Source organism: Anabrus simplex, chromosome 4 (genome assembly GCF_040414725.1).
Source record: "Anabrus simplex isolate iqAnaSimp1 chromosome 4, ASM4041472v1, whole genome shotgun sequence".
NCBI classification, from domain to species: domain Eukaryota; kingdom Metazoa; phylum Arthropoda; class Insecta; order Orthoptera; family Tettigoniidae; genus Anabrus; species Anabrus simplex.
This window is the reverse complement of record NC_090268.1, coordinates 422,289,550-422,313,031: the sequence shown is the minus strand read 5'-3', so window position 1 is coordinate 422,313,031 and position 23,482 is coordinate 422,289,550. Positions and strand designations below refer to the sequence as shown.

The following is a 23,482-nucleotide window of genomic DNA, read 5'->3' as shown; positions in this document are numbered from 1 at the left end:
ATATATACAGTAGAACCTCAATAATTCGAAATTGGTTAATTCAAAATCTCGCCTAATTTGAAGAAGCTCACATTCCCGGAAATATGAGGTACGACTTTGCATGTTATTTAAATTGTTTAATCTGAAATAGGGATAATTTGCAATTCAAAGAACTATGTCAGTCCCATTACAAAAATTCAGACTTTTAATTCAAAACTGCGTTTACATTTAAAAAGAAATAGTCTTTTACAGAGTAATTTAAATTCAAAATTTCTCCACGGCATGAAAGAACACGTCTCTTGGAATGTGCTACCTTTCCGCACTTTCACTTACTTCAGTGTGTATACAGTGTGCTTTATATTTACTAAGTTCAAGTGAAATCTTAATTCTTTTGTATTCAGCGTTTAAGGAACGCCACAATATCACATAGCAGGCAGTGTGCGGAGAAGCAGAATCCGTCCGTGAACACTGGTTGTCGATGCCGATGAAACTGCAGGTTTTTTTAATGCCAAGCCCAAACGGACTTGTGGTTTAACCCCTCAGCGTCGCAGCCATTTAAATAGCTTTCTATCCCGCGGCCGGATGAGATTTCAACTATGCGCGACGGAAAAACATCGATTCACTTAAAGCGTTACTACAAGTATAAGAGTAGCCCGATTTTCACGAAATTTGGAAATCCTTATGACAGAACTATGTACATGCAGATAATTACATAATAGTTTCACATTTCCTTAGTAATTTAGTTCCGTGTGATAGAGTTCGAAGCACTCTTGGAGACAGGGACTGAAGTCACACTCCTGGCAGCAGTACACTGACGTCTTCTTTTCGCCGTGTTTTGAACACAGGATACAATGTCTCTGAGGTTTGGATTTCCAACACTTGGGTGCTAATTTCCTGATAAAATGACTTTCCTGCAACCTTGGAACTGTATTATCTTCTGCGCGCCGGCCTTGAATATTTTGTTCCCCTCCCTCCCGAGGGTATTTTGTAAACAAACCTTTCACCAACTGAACCCGATAAGGTAATTGCTCAATATATGTCTCTGTGACCTGTGTGAGTATTATTAGAGAATTTAGCAATCAGAATTCACCGTTGAAAACTTCTCTTTGACTTGTATAATTATCTATAGTCTCTTACACGAAATTTCCAAGTACTGTTTCCTCGTCGTCGTCACTCTCATCATTTACCACTGCTACATCATCTGTTTGATTATCACTGCTGCTTATACTGTCACTACTACTTCCAACTAAACTTTCATCTGAATTATACAATATTTCAAGCACGTTACTGTCAGTCATACCACGGCTGAGCGCGGCGCGTCACACGGACTGGTGAAGCTGCAGCGAGACCGGAAGCAACAGGACGAAACTGAATGAGGGGAATAACATTTATGACGAAACAAACCAACTCGATAAATATTTCAGATAAAAGGTCGAGACAACGTCTTTCAAACGAGATATATACCATGAACAACTGGTTCTCGTATCGTATGACAGAAAGCAGCACTAACTGATGCCTACACAGAGCGCTCGTGGAGAGTTACGAAAATATTACAAGCTGAGAAATAAAGACAAATATATTAAATCACCGCCGTCTTGATTCCGCCGTCTCGATCCTCTTATACTGCCTGCTCTATGCCACTAGTTTAACACAGGAAGGCGCGACTACCAATAGTTCTCCAAATCGCCGTAAGAGTGCAGCAGTAGACGCACAATCTTCGCTGTCAGTGTGGGTGTAGCACTGTATTATTGGTGCATGAATGTGTGTGAAAACCTGAGTATTTTGTACAACGAGTAAACGTGTCTGGTCACTTTCGTTCGTACAAGATATATTTTGAATAGAACTGTGAAATGAATTAATCATGTTATGTTTATAGATATTTCAAAAGTGATTTTAAGGTGTTGGTACTTGTTTCTTTCCGTTCGTGCAAGGTATATTTTCGTAGAACTGAAACTTCAGATTCTTTCCCCGAAATATTCAACTGTTGTATACCATGTTGCCAATCTCAGCAAGGTTGTTTGCAGCCAGAAAATATACGACTCCATGAAATACAGTCTAGAAGAGAATTGAGAGAAAAGCGGCTGTCGGCTTTATCTAGGCAAGGACCTAATGAAGGAAGTAATTGGATATCCTCAGATTACTCTCGCATCTGTGCCTTTACACCTTATTTCAGAATTTGATGGAGCCTCCGCGGCTCAGGCGGTAGACGCCGGCCTCTCACCGCTGCGTTCTGTGGTTCAAATCCCGGTCACTCCATGTGAGATTTGTGCTGGACAAAGCGGAGTCGGGACAGGTTTTTCTCCGGATACTCCGATTTTCCCTGTGATATTTAATTCCAGAAACACTCTCGAATATCATTTCATTTCATCTGTCATTCATTAATCATTGCCCCGGAGGGGTGCGACAGGCTTCGCCAGCCGGCACAATTCCTATCCTCCCTGCTAGATTGGGGCTTCATTCATTCCATTCCTGGCCCGGTCGAATGACTGGAAAGAGACTGCGTTTTTTTTTCCAGAAGGTGATTAAAGCCGTGGAGGATAGTGGATTCCTTGCGATAAAAATTGTGACGGACAATCACTAAACGCCTTCATGCTTAGACATTTTGGACAACCTCAGATATCCAGACGATAATATTCCAATCCAACTAGAAACAGGAAATCAAATCCTAGCTTGCGGGTACTAGGTTCGTGTTGCTGAAGAGAGGATGGAGTGTGACATTTGTGTCAGCAACATCTCACTGCCTAGAGCTTCGACACCTCTAAATGGAACTGATTATACATCAGGACAGAGGAGGAGTTCGATACCCAAAACCTAGTTTTGTTGCTCTGGTGAAGCATCTCTAGGAGTTCGTTTAAACTAATGTGCCCTATTGTCGAAGTCCTTCAAGCGTATGAGCGTAATACGAGGACTTGCGACGTCTTTCCTTTCAGAATACCGGGCGAGTTGGCCGTGCGGTTAGGAGCGCGCAGCTATGAGCTTGCATCCGGGAGATAGTAGGTTGGAACCCCACGGTCGGCAGCCCTGAAGTTGGTTTTCCGTGGTTTCCCATTTTCACACCAGGCAAATTCTGGGCTGTACCTTAATAAAGGCCACGGCCGCTTCCTTCCCATTCCTAGGCCTTTACTATCCCATCATCGCCATAAGACCCATCTGTATCGGTGCGACGTAAAACAAATATTTAAAATCTTTCAGAATGTGTTTTGTTACAGTGTGAGGTCAAAGAACATCAGCAAAATGTTAGTGATATTATCCTAACCAAGTTCGTAAGACCTCTATTTGATATTGCGTTGGCAAGAACACAAAAAGTACGGTACCACTCCAAGCCTTTGTCCAGGAAAATCTTTAAATTGTGCATGAAGAGGCCAACTGCGACTTCGTGCAGGTAATATTGCCGATATTTAATATTACTGATGTATTTTACGAGCTTCAGTGAACATATGACCATACTGCATAGTGTTTTGTAAGCTGTCGTCATTAGAATAAGTTTAGACCATTGTGCGTCTATGTCTGCCATCTAGCGGAGAAATTTTGTCGTAGCGTAGTCGCAAAAAGGCTCGCATAGAGCAGGCAGTATAGGAGGATCGAGACGGCGGTGTATTAAATATACCGCACTCTCAATGTACAAATAGAGCAAAGAACATCACACGAAAAGACAAACTTCTCACATCATCATTTCTTTATTTTATTCTGTGGGAAAGAACGAAGCAAACAGACTTTTAAAAAAGCAAGAGATTAGTGCTCAGACTTACTTAACAAATAATTATCCTTGCAAAAACAACTACATTATAACGATGTTTCAATTCTTATTTACAACACTAATAAACCCGGAAATGTCTTCTTGGAAACAAAACAATTTGCATATCAGTAACTCCAAAACTCTTCGCGCTATAGCCGTAAATGTGAAACCATGTATGGGTCTATACCACGTATAGAGGTCGGCGGCTACGGAAGAAAAGAGGGTCTATACCACGTATAGAGGTCGGCGCTGAGGGGTTAAAGGAGAGAAGTGCCAGCTGGGAAACTGTACTAGGGTGGGGGTCACTGTACTGTGTTGCAATGCACACGGAAGCGAAAGATTTTCTTCCCTCGTCATAGGAAAGTTCCATAAGCCATGTTGTTTTAAGGGCGTCGGGCACATTCCGTGGAAGTACAAGGCATCTAAAAATGCAAACAGTACAGTAATCTAAGAGATAAAGCATTAGCACAGGGGAGCCAGCATAATTTGTACTCGTCTTTGAATCATGTTTGTTTTTTCCTTTCGTTGTATGAGGTTATGTTTGCCAGTGTTTTATCCAAGTGCATTATTTAAATAATGTAAATGCACCTTGTTGGATACATTTCGGAAATAATGTTTTCAAGGCATTTGAAATATTTAAACTGAAAATCAAGGTAATTCATTAAAGCCGCATATACACTTCAGCATTCGCCCCGAATGAGCATGTGTTTGCCCAGTTTTGCTCAGATGAGTACAGGGTGAACCGAATGGATCCGCATGCCTCAGCCCGATCCGAATGTTGTCAGTACCTCAAAGTGAGCACGAGCTCTGTTTGTGCTCAGTGTGGACGGTTGATGACAAATGTGGTAGCCCGAACAGTATGAGCCGACTGCTTCCGCCTATGCATATGCGATCTCGCTCGTGCAAGTGAAGGGAAGGAAAAGTATGAAAAAGTTGAAATGGAATTGTACCAGGATAATTCTCTTATCTTCCTGGGGTACTACCACAAGAATCCCATTCTGTGGAACCCCAAGGACGAGCTCTATTACAATATCTTAAAAAAGGACGATGCTTGGAGTGAAATTGCTGCCCTCATGCAATTTCCACCGCTTTCTCCTTTTTGTTTTCAAGGGATGGAATAAATACATATAACAATAACTGGCGATGATCAATTTTCGGTTCACCATTGTAGCCTCAGGTCAGGCTAAACACTACACTACACAGACGGTGTCCTCGATCCGCACAAGGTCTGAACACAGTGGAAACTTGCTCAACAGATTGCTCGTGCTTGTGCGCTCCCACAACGGCAACGGATGCTCGTTCGGGGCGAATGCTCAAGTGTATACGCGGCTTAATTAATAGGCCTTAGAATACTTTGTGGCGTGGCAAAGGTTGGCATTTCTGAGTTATGAGAGAAGTGCCATGGCCAGAAATCGTACAAGGATAGTCACTGTACTGTGTTGTAATGCACAGAGAAGCGAGAGACTTTCTCCCCTTGTCGTAGGAAAGTTTGATAAGCCACAATGTTTTAAGGGCATCAGTATAGTATATAGTACAGTAATCCAATGAATAAAGCACTTGCTCAGGAGAGCCGGTAGAGATTTCTCCTTGTCTTTGAATCAGGTTTTCTTTCTTCCTTTTTTATTTATTTTTAATTATTTCGCTGCGAGAGGTTATGTTTGCCAGTGAGTTATCCAAGTGTATTATTTGAATACTGTAAATGCACCTTATTGGATACATTTTGGAAATGGTTTTTTTTTTTTTTCATGGCATTTGAAAGGTTTATACTGTGAATCTAAGTTAATTGCATGCAGTAACGGGTCTTAAATATTTTGTGACGCCGCAAAAGCTGGCATTTCTGAATTATGAGTTGGCAGTTAACTCAAAATAACGTAATTCAAAGTCTGATTTTTGTGTCCCAACAACTTCGAATTAACAAGGTTTTACTGCACTTAATCCTTAGCAAAACAACAAATTGAACACCATTTGTTGTAAAAATACCGCATCAGTATTTTCTTTTGAATGAGCAAAAGCATAAGCTTACAACTGCCACGTTGAACACACCCGTTTGAAGTAGCCTACGGGTTCAGAAAAGATATTCTTCCTGTTGTGAGCTTACATACCAACTGGAGCAAAATAAATATGAATTAGCTACTAGAATGTCAGTAACATGTATATATATGTATATAATGGAATACCAGCAAAAAGGAGGAAATCTCTTCCTTTATAATATACCATTCGGCATCGCTACTGCAGAGAGAACTGCTGCTGCTATTACTACTTGCATCTTTCCAGAGCAAATCACCTTCACTCCCAACATTCCTGTGTTCTTGAAGCAGTTTTCAATTATCTCTGAAAAAAATCATGTCACAAGGAGCAGCATATCCATCATTATGCAATGATATTACATAATCCAGAAGTTTCTCTTCTACTTACGAAAACCTGACAGCTTTTGGACCGCAAAATGGTTTACAACATTTGCTGGTAGCTTGAAGTGCGTTTTTCTCTTTCCACTAGTTCTGCAGGTTGCATTCAGACGCTGAAAACTTAAAGCTCGCTGCCCATTTCTGTGAATCTCGGCATAACTGATTCTTCATCATCATCATCATCAAAATTTCTTTGTTGAAGCAAGCCAGGTGCGGTTGTGTATGAGACTCTTCCAGTTTGTCCTGTCCACCCACAGATGTTCATACATGCAACGTAAGTTTACATATCTATACCCTACATCAAATGACCAGGGAGATAAAGTAAATGCAAAAAACAAATGGTAAATGTGGTGGTTCTGTCTATCATTCAGTAACGCGTTAAAAATACTTTACATGTCTTAAGTAATGTTATTTTGCGTAGAAGTCATATACGTCATCTAAATCTGTTTATCTTCACTTTTCACTTAAGCTGTTTAGTTTCAATTTATAACTGATACTCGTGCATTAAAAGGCCTTTTGAGAGGGATGATGGTCAACAGCCATTGGAGTATTCATTTAGCTAAGGTACAATCCATGTGTTTTCTGTTTACTGGTGTGTTCCGAGTGTTATACGCGGGCTAGTGACTTCACATTTTATTACGAGTTTCTTATTTTTTATTTATTTTGTTACTGATTACGAGATCTCGTGTTCAATCAATCAATCAATCAATCAATCAATCAATCAATCAATCAATCAATCAATCAATCAATCACTACTGATCTGCATCTAGGACAGTCATCCAGGTGGCAAATTCCCTATCCCTTTCGTGCTAATATTTAGCAAAGTTGGTAGTCAGTCTTTATCTTGGTGTTTAGGATTTAGTTAACTGTTTTAATTTACGTTTACATAACCTTTGTTAAAGTTCCATGTGGAGTGAAGAAGGATGAGCCTGGCCCTTCTCACGAAAACCATTATTGAGAAGTGGAGAAACACAGTGTGTTCTCAACGTTTTTAAGAAGTTTAGTGATGCAAATCCTGGTAGTACTCTCGAAAATGTGACGAGGTTAGTAGCCGCTACTACTGGCATTTCTAGGACTAGTATTTATCGTGCTAGAAAGGAACTTAAAACTGTACGAACAGTCGTTTCACTGAAAAAAGCCTGAATAAAACAAAGTTAGTGGACAAGTATGATTGTTTCATTAAGGACATAATTCAGCAAAAAGTTCACGAGATTTTATGTAGAAGTGAAGTGAAATACCAACAACTGACAAGATCTTAGAGTCTGTGAACAGTGATGAAACCTTGCCTCCGTTTTCGCAAGCAAAGCTTCATAGGTTTTTAAAAACTTTAAATTTCAAGTTTACGTCGCTCAGTCGCCAACCACTGCTTACTGAAAGGGAGGAGATATTTTTGTGACGAAGATGTTATTTGCGTCAGATAAGGAAGTTTCAGGGAGGGAAAAGCAATTTATTACTTGGATGAGACGTGGGTAAATTCAGGACATACCTGTGCAAAAGTATGGAGTGATAAAACTATCAAATCCAGTAAGGATGCATTCTTGAAGGGATTATCAAACAGCTTAAAGAATCCTTCGGGGAAGGGGAAACGCTTTATAATTATGCATATTAGCAACGAGAAAGGTTTCGTGGAAGGAGGGTTACTGTGTTTTGAATCTAACTCCACAAAAGACTACCATGAGAAAATGAATGGAGGTGTATTCGAAGAATGGTTTGTGAATGTTCTTACTGTCTTGAAGCCAATGCGGTAATTGTTATGGACAATGCATCTTGCCATTCGGTTAGAATTGAGAAACTGCCCAATCAATCGCGGAGAAAGGGAGATATAATAAAGTTTCTGGATGGCAAGGGAATCCCTTACAAACCAAACAGTGTCAAGTTGGAACTTTTTTTTTTTTTTTTTTTGCTAGCTGTTTTACGTTGCACCGACACAGATAGGTCTTACGGCGACGATGGGATAGGAAAGGGCTAGGAGTGGGAAGGAAGTGGCCGTGGCCTTAATTAAGGTACAGCCCCAGCATTTGCTTGGTGTGAAAATGGGAAACCACGGAAAACCATTTTCAGGGCTGCCGACAGTGGGGTTCGAACCTACTATCTCCCGAGTACTGGATACTGGCCGCACTTAAGCGACTGCAGCTATCGAGCTCGGTCGAGTGGAACTTCTTAATGTCATCCCACAGCATATTAAGGACTCGTGTGGTGCATATCGAGTACATGATATCGCATTGCAATCGGGAAGGCAAGTTTTAAGGTTACCTCTGTACAATTGTTCTTAAAAATTCAATTGAAAGTGTGTAGAGCTAAGTTTTCATAACATGTTAGTTACAGATTATTTGAACTGTTATTGATCTCATGGTTTCTTGACTGATGTTTTTATGCAACTAGTAGTGCAACACACACGTGACTGGACTTGTTATTCGTATCTCCCAGGTAATTTGAAATACGGTGTATTTTCAAGGTCCTTGAAAATCTGCTCCTGCCAAATATTGTGAGGTCTTCCTCTTGGTTTCTTCCCGGGAACACTGTGGTCAAAGTATGCTCGAGGAGTCCTGTGCGAAGCCATTCTTTTCATGTGAACAAACCAATGCAATTTCTTCAGTTCTAGGGTCTCAGCAAGCTTCTTTCCAATCCAAGCTGCTGTTGGATATCTGCATTCCTTATTTTATTCATTTTTGTGTTTTGTAGACAAGTACGGAGGAAATTAATTTCTGTTGCCCAAAGACAACTCTCTGCTGATCCAGTGTTACTGCTTCCAGATCACACATCAATATAGGTACCAGATATATTTTGTACAACCTGATCTTGAAAATTAATGGAAATGTTTCATCCCAAAGTATTTTATGTACAACATGATAACTGATTACCACAAATTTATACAATGCAGATTACTTGCAAACTTGCTCACTGCGGATTTAGTAATAGTTACAAGACCACGAAATACATGTGAAACACTCACATACAATATAATACAGTGAAACTCGGTTAAGAAATTCCTGCATAAGAAGTTTTCCCCCATAAGATGTGTGATATTCTTGGTCCCGTGATCAGTTTCATTACGATATATGTATATTTTTCACGTTTAAAGTGTTCTGTTGTAAATATATTTCCGGTTAAACAGTTCAGATTTTAGAGCCCCTTGAGATAGAAAACGTCCGCTCAAAGCAGCCCATGGTTAGAACTCTCCAGTCTCCGCGCAAGTTGCACCCTGTGTTAGACCATTTGTGTGCTTGCGGTGTGTTTCTGGTGTCACGGAACCTGTGCGGGCTTGCCAAGGCCATATGATGTCACGCTATGATAACAAGGACACCAGATGCTCACTCTCACCTTGTGAAATCGAATCAAACCCATCAGTCGAAATTTCCACTCCACCGTTCCATCTAGCAAAATAGAATCGAACGGGATTCTACGTGGGAAACATAAAGAACGCAATGGATGGTTTGATAAAACTTTAATGCAGTAATTTGTGGGCCGCAACAGGGTGAAGTAATTAATCGAGGTGGCCTAAACATTAATTAAAAACCGTAAAATGTATTTGTCCACAACATTACTATTAATCTACCACAAAATTGAATATTATAACCTGTTTGATTTTTCATTCCCTTGCTTATTTCCTTCCAGGCATTCTCTCTTACGTTGTTGTTGCAATAATACTTATGGGTCTTGCCGTAGAGAAAATTACGTTTTTGAACTAAACTGATAAGATTTTCTGTGTCCATTATTAGTGAGGTGAACAAAAACAACTTCCCGACTCTACGCAGGAAACAGCCAACTTGCCAGCAGCCAGCTGATACACACGCCGCCAAACAGCCGGCCGAGAGATCCCGAGTGTTTACGAAGTTGAACGAATGTTGATAGCCAACTAGGTGTTGGTAGGAGGCACACAGAGGCATTGCATTACCACGTGTTGGCATAAAATTGAAAGTTATTTTTACATACATACATACATTATCATTATAGACTGTTATGCCTTTCAGCGTTCAGTCTGCAAGCCTCTGAGAATTTACTAAACGTCACCACAATCCTCGATTTTCAACTAGTGTTGTGGCCTCATTTAGTTCTATACTTCTTATCTTTAAATCATTAGAAACCGAGTCTAACCATCGTCGTCTTGGTCTACCTCTACTTCTCTTACCCTCCATAACAGAGTCCATTACTCTTCTAGGTAACCTATCCTCCTCCATTCGCCTCACATGACCCCACACCGAAGCCGGTTTATGCGTACAGCTTCATCCATCGAGTTCATTCCTAAATTATCTTTTATCTCCTCATTCCCAGCACCCTCCTGCCATTGTTCCCACCTGTTTGTACCAACAATCATTCTTGTTACTTTCATGTCTGTTACTTCTAACTTATGAATAAGATATCCTGAGTCCACCCAACTTTCGCTCCCGTAAAGCAAAGTTGGTCTGAAAACAGAACGATGTAAAGATAGTTTCGTCAGGGAGCTGACTTCCTTCTTACAGAATACTGCTGATCTGCGAGCTCACTGCATTAGCTTTACGACACCTTGAAATTATCGACCTGTTCTAGCTTTGGATCACCAATCCGACATTCAACTCTGTTGAATTTCTTACCTACTGACATCAATTTAGTCTTCGAGAGGCTAATTTTCATACCATACTCATTGCACCTATTTTCAAGTTCCAAGATATTAGACTGCAGGCTTTCGGCACAGTCTGCCATTAAGACCAAGTCGTCAGCATAGGCCAAACTGCTTACTACAATTCCACCTAACTGAATCCCTCCCTGCCATTTTACACCTTTCAGCAGATGATCCATGTAAACTACGAACAGCAAAGGTGAAAGATTACAGCCTTGTCGAACTCCCGTAAGTACCCCGAACCAAGAACTCATTCTACCATCAATTCTCACTGAAGCCCAATTGTCAACATAAATGCCTTTGATTGATTTTAATAATCTACCTTTAATTCCATAGTCCCCCACTATGGCGAACATCTTTTCCCTCGGTACCCTGTCATATGCTTTCTCTAGATCTACGAAACATAAACACAACTGCCTATTCCTTTCGTAGCATTTTTCAATTACCTGGCGCATACTGAAAATCTGATCCTGACAGCCTCTCTGTGGTCTGAAACCACACTGGTTTTCATCTAACTTCCTCTCAACGACTGATCGCACCCTCCCTTCCAAGATGCCAGTGAATACTTTGCCTGGTATACTAATCAATGAGATACCTCGATAGTTGTTGCAATCCTTCCTGTTCCCTTGCTTATAGATAGGTACAATTACTGCTTTTGTCCAATCTGAAGGTACCTTACCAACACTCCACGCTAATTTTACTACTCTATGAAGCTATTTCATCCCTGCCTTCCCACTATACTTCACCATTTCAGGTCTAATTTCATCTATTCCTGCTGCCTTATGACAATGGAGTTTATTTACTATCCTTTCCACTTCCTCAAGCATAATTTCACACAACATCATTTTCCTCCTCCCCATGAGCTTGGCTGTTTGCAACACCACCAGGATGATGTCCTTTTACATTGAGAAGATGTTCAAAATATTCCCTCCATCTCTCCAGTGATTCCCTGGGATCTATTATGAGTTCATCTGAATTACTCAAAACACTGTTCATTTCCTTTTCCCCTCCCTTCCTAAGATTCTTTATTACTGTCCAGAAAGGTTTCCCTGCTGCTTGACCTAGCCTTTCCAGGTTATTACCAAAATCTTCCCATGACTTCTTTTTGGATTCAACAACTATTTGTTTCGCTCTGTTTCTTTCATCTACGTACCAATCCCTGTCTGCCTCGGCCCTTGTTTGGAGCCATTTCTGATAAGCCTTCTTTTTACGTTTACAAGCTGCTCTCACTTCATCATTCCACCAAGATGTTCGCCTTTTCCCATCTTTACACACAGTTGTTCCTAGGGATTCCTTTGCTGTTTCTACTACAGCATCCCTGTATGCCACCCATTCACTTTTTATATCCTGAACCTGCTTACTATCTACTGTTCGAAACTTCTCACTAATCATATCCATGTATTTCTGTCTAATTTCCTCGTCCTGGAGATTTTCTACCCTTATTCGTTTGCAGACAGATTTCACTTTCTCTACCCTAGGCCTAGAGGTACTTAGTTCACTACAGATCAGATAGTGGTCTGTATCATCGAAAAATCCGCGAAAAACTCGTACATCCTAACAGATTTCCTGAGTTCAAAGTCTGTTAAGATATAGTCTATTATGGATCTGGTACCCCTAACCTCCCATGTGTAGCGGTGAATAGCCTTATGCTTGAAGAATGTATTCGTAACAGCTAAACCCATACTAGCACAGAAGTCCAGCAAACGCTTCCCATTCCCATTAGCTTCCATATCTTCCCTACATTTACCAATCACCCTTTCGTATCCTTCAGTTCTATTCCCAACTCTCGCATTGAAATCGCCCATTAGCACTATTCTATCCTTGCTGTTGACCCTGACCACGATGTCACTCAATGCTTCATAAAACTTGTCAACTTCATCCTCATCTGCACCCTCACATGGTGAATACACAGACACAATTCTTGTCCTAATTCCTCCCACTGACAAATCTACCCACATCATTCGCTCATTTACGTGCCTAACAGAAACTATGTTCCGTGCAATGGTATTCCTGATAAAGAGCCCTACCCCAGACTCTGCCCTTCCCTTTCTAACACCCGTCAAGTACACTTTATAATCTCCCACCTCTTCCTCATTATCTCCCCTTACCCGAATATCACTTACTCCTAGCACATCCAGATGCATCCTCTTTGCTGACTCAGCCAGTTCTACCTTCTTTCTTCCATAAGCCCCATTAATATTGATAGTTCCCCTTCGAATTCCATTTCGTTTGCCAAGTTGTTTCCAAGGAGTCCCTCGTCTGTCAAATGGGAGTGGGACTCCATTACTCCCATAGGTCCGAGGCTTGCTTAAAGTGTTCTGAGCTCAGTAAATTCATGAAGCAGGATGCTGCCCTACTTGCACATAGTCCAAGTGAGAATCTCTCCTCTAACGGGTTATGGACCACCGGTGAATTTTATAGTCCTAGCCGCCTGAGCACAAGGAGGGCCACGACTCAGAATATGTCCGAGATGCCCACTCCCATTCCATAGCAACTCGTATCCCGACTCTCAGGACCACTTACTTGGCCACTCAGCCGTTGCCCATGGTTCACGAACTAGGACGTGACTACAGTAACTTTACCTTTATACGAGCGAAACGTTGTATTATCGTGTCACTCGTAATTATTACATCGCATTATTAGAACGTAGCACAAGGATGAGGAGACATGAAATAAAATTCTCGCGGGGAAAGAAACTTAAAGATAAAAATTTCATTGTTCCGTATTGAAAGTATTAACGTTAAAAATTAAATAATTGAAGAAGAGGTTCAACCTGTTCAATACATACATTTTATTTCATGTCTCCTCATCCTTGTGCTACGTTCTAATAATGCGATGTAATAATTACGAGTGACACGATAATACGTTTCGCTCGTATAAAGGTAAAGTTACTGTATTGAATAGGTTGAACCTCTTTTTCAATTATTTAATTTTTAACGGGAAAGAAACTGTTTATGTTTAGATGTGCTAGTGTTGCTACTGCGCCTTTATCACTCCCACGTAATACCCCAGATACTTTTCCATGCACTCATTTCTGCAACTTCGAACCTGTGTTTCTTTTCTTCATTACCTATAGCATGAAGAGGATTGAAGCGGGAAAATAAACTCAATACTGGCTTGCCATGCGGTACTTGTGAAACAGCCAGAAACTACGCCCGTTGCCGTGACAACCAGTAGGAATGCAGGGGCGATTTAGGCCTAGGTTCTAAGAATCTCTAAGAATAAGTTGCCAGATTTCCCATTTGCTGTCGTTATCCTTAAAGCAGGTGTCAGGGGTGCGAGGAAGATAGAAAGCACATGCTAACAAACTGTAGTACACATCTTGCCTTTGCGTCTTGTAAGCCTAAGCTACAGATTGCCAAGCATAGTGTAGCGTCGTAATTAGTATGAATAGGAGTCGGTTAAGTTAGTTGTACTCGTAATATCAACGTACAAACGTTTTAAGTGAAAATGAGCGGAACTCAGAGGAAAGAGATCAAGCGAAAGGCACTAACAATAAAAGACAAAGGGGAGATTATAAGGAAAGTGGAGTCATCTACAGTTTCCCGTGTTGCTTTGGCAAAGGAGCTGGGGATGCCGCCGTCTACTTTGAACGGCATTATAGCGAAGAAAGAAGAGATCTTTGCTTCTGCAGGGAATACTTCAGCAAATTGTAAGGAAGTTAAATCTGAAAAGTACAATGAAATAGAACAAGCTCTGCTAATATGGTTTACACAGCAGCGAAGTTTAAACATACCTTTCAGTGGGACTATTGTGCAGGAGAAGCCGCATGCAAATTAAGGGTACCATTTACCGCGTCAAACGGGTGGCTAGACCGCTTTAAAAATCAAACCACCATCGTTTACAAAACAATTTGTGGCAAAGCAAAGAGTGTAAGTGCGGAGGAAAGGGAAGCGTGGAAGGAAATGGTTCTGCCTGCTAAAATAAGCAAACCTTGCAACGTTTTTATATAATATGTTCCCTTCCCTTATCAGATACATTTATAATACGGTATGTTCAATTATTTTATCTCTAAAAATATTGACATGATAATCGAATTTTTATATTGTGGCTTTCTGTTAGCAGCTCTTACATATCGGCCTATTTCGATATTGTTCACAAACAAGGAAATCTGTTGGCTGTATGTTTCACATGTATTTCAAAGTACAGAATAAGTTTTAAGAAGTTTCCTGCTTAAGTTTTTTTTTTTCAGTCCCTTGAAAAACTTCTTAACAGAGTTTCACTTTATGTTCGTAACAGACCACACCAAGTTTTAACCCTCCGACAGGTCAGCGCCCACTCACACAGTGAATTAGCTGAGCACTGCAAGTTGGAAATATCAGATTTCAAAATAGAAAAGTAGCTACTTGCCACCTGTATTTCACAACACTCACGGAACCGAACTAACAGAAATGGATGTGCCAAGTATGCGGGGAAAAAAGTTTTCCTCCACTTTGAACTAAAAATATTGGAGTGCATATGGTGAGCATTATGGAAGTGAATACAGTATTTAATTATACTTTTGTCAAAAAGGTGCTGACAATACATGAGTTCTGGACATGTTACTGATGGCAGCGAGCAACAACGGTGAAGGCATAATGTTTTGCATGGAAGTAAATCTGGTAAAAAGCATACATTCATGAAAAATTTCTTTAATAAAATAGTAACAGATTTTAAAAGTATATAATATAAGTTATATCCTGTGTAACTCCACCACTGGGAGATACCACGAAAATCCCAGCGCCAGTCCCAAGCCTGGATAAAGGAGGGTCAATGGCTGGTAGATGAGTCTCAGTGTGGGTACACATGCCAAGTGGGTGCCCGTGGGAAATACTGAGAAACGCTCACGTTGGTGGTTTTGCTGCCTACGGTACCAGCAAATCCTACTCCTTCGGGAGATAGATGAGGGCGAGTATCCGGCGCCTTAAAACGGGATACCCTCGGCTATGGTATGGTAACCCAGACAGACGGGTCCCTGGTCCTCCAGGTTGGGAGTTGAGCATGGGGCTAACAACTCCATCTCATGAAAACTTTACTTGTTTCGGAACTCGAAAGGAATAGCTGGACTGATCAACGACGACAAAATAGGAATGGAAAAGGTACTCGCAAACGGAAACATGACATTTCAATTGCAACTTGGAATGTACGGACATTAAAGAAACCAAGTGCCTTTCAATCCCTGAAGGAAGAAATGGATAGGTACAAAATAAACATTGCGGCCATACAAGAAGTGAGATGCAAAGGGAGTGGTACCTTTCAGAGTGAAAGGTACACTCTGATGTATAGTGGAAGTAATATTGGTAAGGGTGGGGGCATAGGCTTTTTGATTCATAATAGATTTAGACCTATGGTGATGGATTTTAAACCAATAGACGAGAGAATGAGCAGCTTGAGGATGAAAGGCAGGTTCTTCAATACAACACTTGTATGTGTATATGCTCCGACTGAGAAAGCAGACGAAGAAAATAAAGAGGAATTCTATAGCCAACTGGAACAGGTAATAGATGGGATACCAAAATATGACATTAAGATTGTTTTAGGAGATCTTAATGCTAAAGTAGGACGTGAAGAAGCCTTTAGGGGGACAATTGGGAAAGAAAGCCTTCATGAGCATTCCAATGATAATGGATTGAGGTTGATAGATTTTGCCATAAGTAATGAAATGGTGGTTAGGAGTACCTGGCTACAACGGAAAGATGTGAGGAAGGCTACTTGGCGTTCACCAGATGGTATGACACAGAATCAGATAGATCATGTGCTGATTGACAGAAGACATGCTTCATATATAATGCAGATGGAAAGCTGCCGAGGAGCAGAATGTGAATCAGATCATTATATGGTACGGATAAAGTGTAGGCAGCTAATTATAGAAGAACACAGGTATACAAAATCCAGAAGAGGTATGACAGCAGAAAACTTACAACGGATAAAATAGTGAAAGAGAGATATAAGTCAAAGATAACTGAACAATTTCAAGGTAAGGAAACAGAGTGGCAAAAAGAAAATATTGAAGGGAAATGGAAGATTATAAAAGAGGTATTGCACAATACAGCAGAACAAATACTAGGTGAAGAGAAGAAGACACGGAGACCAGGTTGTTTTGACGAGGAGTGTAGAAATTAAGTAATGGAGTGAAACGAAGCGCGAAAGAGAATGCTCAACAGGAACACTAGATCTAATACAGAGGAATACAGACAGGAGAGAGTAAAAGCAAGTAAGATATGTATGCACAAGTGAAGGCGGAACGGAAAGGCTTTCAGTCCAGGGCAGTGTTCTGTAAGGATAAACAAGGAAGTCTGATTGGAGGAACAAAAGAAATATTGGAGAGATGGGCTGAATACTTTATGGAATTAATCCCAATGAAGAACATGAAAACCAAGACTGGTGGTGGGGAGAAGATGAAAGGGAGGAACCTTCAGAGTCGAAGAAAGAAACAATTGTAGCATCACCAACTAGGGAGGAAGTGTATAAGGCCATAAAAGCCTTAAAGAACAATAAAGCCCCAGGGATAGAAAATATTACTGCCGAAATGCTTAAGAATGGAGGAGACCAAATTTAACAAATCACTTACATCAGCTAATCTGTGAGATATGGGAACAAAAGGAGATGCCTAAACAGTGGAATCTTGCAATAATCTGCCCTATACACAAAAAGAATGACAAAACGTGTTGTAACAACTATAGAGGGATAGCACTATTGAGGATGGTCTATAAAGTGTTCACCAAGATACTGGCTGGGAGAGTAGCACCACTTACAGAAGAAATAATAGGGGATTATCAATGCGGTTTTAGACCAAATAGATCCACTACGCACCAAATATTTGTGGTACGTCAGTTAATGGAGAAATGTTATAAATGCAACGTAGATATCCACCAATTATTTGGGGATTTTAAACAGGCATATGATTGTATTATAAGGGGAAAGCTGTATGAAGTGATGAAAGACTTTGGAATCCCAGTGCAAATTATCAGACTTATCAAATTGACTTTGAAGGATACAAGAGGTGTGGTTAAAGTTGGAGGAAATATAACTAAAGAGTTTGCAGTAGTACAGGGTCTAAGGCAAGGGGACGTAATGTCAACACTATTGTTCAACATAACCCTGGAAAATGTCATGAGGAAAGCAGTAATTAGTAACCCAGGAGGAACCCTGCTCAACCGTTTGAGCCAGAATCTAGCCTATACAGATGACATAAATCTGATGGCACGAAAATTTCAAGAATTAGAGGAAGGCCTGAAGAGGCTGGAAAGAGCAGCTATAGAAATAGGTCTTCAGGTGAATCAGGAGAAGACAAAGTATATGTTCGTATCTCGGTCTACGGAAATGACAGGAGAACCCACAATACAATTGAATGGGAAAAACTATGAAAACTGTAGGAGTTTCAGGTACCTTGGATCACTGGTTACTTCAGACAATGATATAAGAGAGGAGATAAAAGCAAGAATAGCAGCAGGCAACCGAAGCCATTTTTCATTAGTCCAGATTTTTAGAACAAGAACACTTAGTAGGAATTTGAAGATTAAAGTGTATAGAACCGTAGTTAAACCAGTGGTGACTTATCGATCAGAGACATGGACTCTTACAGATGAAGAACTCCTCCGGAGATGGGATTGAAATATATTAAGGAAAATATATGGACCCGTATATGATAATGGGGTATGGAGGATAAGGAGGAATGAGGAAATAAAGATATTATATGGGGAACCATATTTTGTGACGGATATCAAGGGTAGTAGACTGAGATGGCAAAGACATGTGGAATGGATGCCTGAAGAGAGAGCAGTTAAGAAAGTATATCAGAGTAAACCAGGCGGGAGACGACTGAAAGGAAGACCAAGAAAGAGATGGCTGGATGATGTGGAGGAAGACCTCAGGAAGATGGAGAAGCAAGGCGACCGACCAAGAGGAGTGGGCTACGATAGTTCGAGAGACCAAGGCCCTCCACAGGCTGTAGCGTCCAGGAGTAAGTAAGTATATCCTATGTGGTTTGTTTGTGTAATTGAAACAATATTTATTTGTAAGTTTGGGAAGACAGTTTTTTGTTTTTGTTTTTACTTTAATAATGTCCTTTCATGAGAAAGTTTACAACACAAGTTTAAGTGTTAACTGTTTAGTATATATATACTTTTGTTTGTTTGTTTCTATGTTTGCCTGTGATAATATACACTTATTTGTGTGTTTTTGAGTATGGAATCTTATTTATTTATACATTCTTGCACAGATTTTTAAGGCTCACCTGAAAATTACTCAAGATCTAATTTAACTGATGAAATAAAGAGAGCCACAAGCAAATGTGTAAGAGTAACCAATCTACAGCAATATGACCAGGTGCCATATGCAAATTTTAACACTATCCCCTGCATCAATTTTCACTTCTGTTATCAAATTTACCTTTTCCATACATTTGAAGAAAACTATCAAAAATTTTCACTACACTCAGTTATATTTAATTAACTATATTGAGACTCACTTGGCTTCGTTATATCTGGCCTGGAAGAAGGATTGTAGACCCTGTACGTAATACGCTGCAGCTCGCAAACTGTGAGAATGAGATGGTAGGCTCTCAGGATTGATCCTCTCAAGCAGAGCAGCGAACTCCTGCTCACGCTTTGCTCGCAGGTAAACTATAGCCAAATTTAAATTGGCAAAAGTCCATAATTCTCTCTCTTGCGACGTCTAGAAAAACAAAACCACAAAAAAGTTAATATGCAGCTCTGATAGCCACTTCAAAGAAAGAGGATAGTTTTCTTTTCCTTTTTTTTACAAGTTGCTTTATGACGCGCTGACACAAACGGGTCTTATAGCGACAATAGGATAGGAAAGGGCTAGGAGTTAAGAAGTGGGAAGAAAGTGGCCGTGGCCTTAATTAAGGTACATGGAAACTATGAAAAACCATCTTCAGAGTTGCCGATAGTGGGATTAAAACCTACTATCTCCCGAATGCAAGCTCACAGCTACGCGCCCTAATCGAACCACCAACTCACTCGGTAAAGAGGAAATAACAGAGTAAATTAAAGTGATACAAAACATGAAGACACAAAGATAACAGAGCAAAATAATACAAGAACCACACAGTTAATTAGAATAGGTAAGAACCAAATAAATGGCACTTAAGTTGAAGAAAACTACTAAATCCTCATTTCCCATTTCCACTCTTCTTGGTTGGGTTGTGAATGAGGGACCTTTACAATTGTCAATCTCTCCACCGCTCCCTTCCTTTCTCCAATATTCCTTCTACTTTTACTTCTCTCTTCTTTATACCCACCTTCGCTGTATCAATCCACCTCTTTTTGGGCCTTCCCCGTTATCATCTTCCTATTATTTCTCCGTAAATACAGGGTCATTTTTTTGGCTCGCTCCGCAGCACTACTCAGAGCACATCATGGCTGGCGCATTGACACACTGTCGCTAGCCGGTACATCGCGCACTTTACCTCCTCACTACTCACGACAATTCCCACTTACAGAAATTAATTTCTAGTGAAACTTCTTCCTCTTCATCCTTTCCTTTTTCCAGATTCTCTCTGGGTAGGGTAGTGTACCAAAGCCTTCTATCTTACTCTATCTTTCCACCATTCCTCTTCTAGTACTTTATTGCTATTGACTCCTCCGTTTGCAATACAGTCCACAACACAGCTTCTCCATCTCATTCTAGGCCTCCCCTAGGCCTCTTTGCAGTCACTGTATCCATGAATGTTCTCTTTGGTATTCTCTCTCCTGGCATTCTCATCATGTGTCCAAACCAAAGCCTAAAACCTACCTGGCATTACATTTGATGTTCAAAATGTTGTCCCCCCTCCAGCTGTGGTGCGGAACTTCTTTACTAATTTATATACCGTACTCCTATGGAAAGGGAGGATGCCAGGAAATTTGCGAATGAATCAAAAGCGGCATTCTGTATAAGAAGAATGCTTCGCATAGCACAACACAATGAATATACGCTGTTCTACTGTACACATCACTTAAACACACGATTAGTATTCCTACAGAAACTACGCTATTTTAAAGCGAACACACCAATGCCACAGATCGACAGATGTTGAACAAGACTATTGCTGTGAAGCAATGCATACCTGCCAACTTTCAAAAAGAGAAATCCGGAAAACCCTTAAGCGGAAAATTTTTAACAACACGCGCATGCGTAACAGCCTTGAGACATAATGAAAAAGGATGGCAAGAGGGAGGGGGAGGGGGAGGGGGAGAAATTATAAACAATACTAATACAAGTCAAATACAGTAGAACCTCGATGCATCGTTCCCAGAACTGGCGTTTTCTGTGTTGGTATAGGCTGGCAAGGGCTGCCAACTTCGTTGGAAAAAAAAAAAAAAAGAGAAAATCGTACAGTGCACCAGATACGTTTTAATTAGTCACAGAGTGATTAATCGCATCGTACCTTGTGGAGTGTGTGGGATGCTAGAGGCCTGTTGACTGCTTTGTTTTCCTCTGCCCAATAGTCTTGTTACAAGCCAGACCTAACCAAGCCAGACCAACAATCTCTTCTCATAGCCTTGCTGTAACTAGTCCCTAAGTTGGCAGCTTCACACAAGCCGTTGTGACATCGTTCGAGACACGCTGCATTGAATTTCTAACCTCTACGACATCATCTGAGCCGAGCTGCGGGAGCCGCGCCATTTTGGGTATCAAACCTATCGTTCGCAAAGGATCTATGAAATCTTTTCTTAAATACAGGTTATCGCCGCAATATCCACGTATATCTTTAATTTGCAATAAGAGAACTCAACTTAAATGTTTTCAATTATTACGATACGTGTAAAGAAATGCAAAACGAAATGGCATAAAAGTCACGCTTTTTATTTTCATTTTATATTATGGTTGCAATATTTTGACACCGGTATGTATAGTATGAGCTAAATGGTTAGCATGTATTGGCCTTTGGTTCAAGGGGTCTCGACTGGGTTAATTCCAACGGTTCGGGGGCTGTCTGTCTGCCGAATTAAACATTAGAATTCGCGTAGATCGCCTATCACGTGACAATTCGAAAGACCTGCACTCGGCACCGGAGGCTACGAGCCATTATTGTTGTTGTTTTTATAATAATAAGATATTTAAATAAAGAAAAATGTCCCAATACAGTACCTGTATTTTATTATTTTGCTTTCCCCTATTTATTATGTTGCCCGCATTTATAGTTTTTCTACATACGTCATTTTCCCCCTGCCTCCTGAAAAACAATGCATCAAGGTTTTACTGTATATGTTATGATCACCCCTAAAATTAAACTTACACAAAGTTACATCTTGATGAGTCCTTATCTGTTTTCACTTAACAATGGGAAAACTTTCCGTGATCATATAAAACAAGGAAATTAAGCAGAATATGCCTCCCAAAAAGACTGATGATAATGTTTTTTAGTTGAACTCATTACAAACACCACTAAAAAAACTAAATCTCTTAGAAATTCATCACACACTTCCACGAGTTTCAGAACTACCACCAATGTTACACACACACACAAACAAAGCCTTTCAGCTGCTACAAAGCATGACCCAGTTACTAAAGTTGTTTTATATAAATTCACAGCCTGCTTACTTTTCACGGATTTCTATTCTTCAAAATCGCAGCCTGCTACTTGTTTGGGAACATCTCATTGAATGAAGTAGCAGTTGAAGTAGAACAGGTGACAAACGCACAGTGATAATCGATAATGTGATCATTGATACACTTATCGGTCGAATTTCAAACACTGCATCTTGTATTACCAGCTACTATTGAAAGTCAAACAAATCGGATTTGACCGCAGAAAGCAAAAACAGGCACGGATATTCAAAATCCGTACAATAACGCTGTTAATCCGAACAACCATAAAATACACTCAAAATCCGTACATTTTATGGAAAAACTGGAATACTTGGCAGGTATGCAATGATTATCGCTACCATACTGCATTAGATCATCTTAGCCGGTCTCTCGGCAAACGAGTCACCCGGCCGCGCTATCGCCTTCCGTGCATAGCGACGACTTTTTTCTGTCCCTTCAAAATTCCTATATTAAACTGTGTATCGCCCTTCGGTTACAGGGAGAACCCTATCACTGGCGCATCTGTTATTACGAGTGATTAAGCGCACGCGATTTTTTCTGTTACCGATATTTATGCACCCCAGCAATGATACTGCACTAGCGATTTCTCTCGTCGACATTCGAATTCAATTACATAAAATCAGTTCCATGGTCCGTATCGCACTTATATAGATTCACAATTAAGTATTTATTATTTTCCACCTAGTCGATACAATGATTGCTTAAGGCAATTTAATGGTTAAAAGTGGTACATGTTTCGTATTTTATCAACATCTTCAGCCATATGTTAATTTTAAGGACACTTGCTCTTAAGCATTACTTTGTCAATTTTATATATTTTTCATCTAAACAGTGTTATGTGGCTGAAGATGTTGATAAAATACAAAACATGTACCACTTTTAACCATTAAATTGCCTTAAGCAATCATTGTATCGACTAGTAATACCCGTCGACAGCTGTTCCGTAAAGAAAATTCGAAATGAAAGAGAACATATTTTTGTAATAAATGCGTAAAACATGTGTCCGATAATGGTTGTTAACTGGTTAAAAATTAAGGCCGACTAAACGACCGCTTAATTTTAAGGCTAAATACTGCAATTAAGAATGGGATACACCTCGAGATATGGCAGAGTGCTTAATTGATTTCAGAGGTTAGTTTATATTTTGTCGTGTCTGGTTAAATTACGGAAAGGCTATTGTAAAAATTTATAGCGAGAAAGTTATAATTCCTCTCTACTGGCGCTTGA

General features: G+C 40.2%; 1 protein-coding gene across 1 annotated transcript in view; it reads right to left on the bottom strand.

Moving 5' to 3' along the window:
- Mau2 (Mau2 sister chromatid cohesion factor) overlaps positions 1–23,482 on the bottom strand; it is a 205,268-nt gene that overhangs the window by 21,518 nt on the left and 160,268 nt on the right. Inside the window, exon 8 of the mRNA XM_067146626.2 lies at positions 19,167–19,372. Coding sequence (XP_067002727.1) covers positions 19,167–19,372 — 206 coding nt within the window. The remainder of the gene's footprint in view (positions 1–19,166; positions 19,373–23,482) is intronic.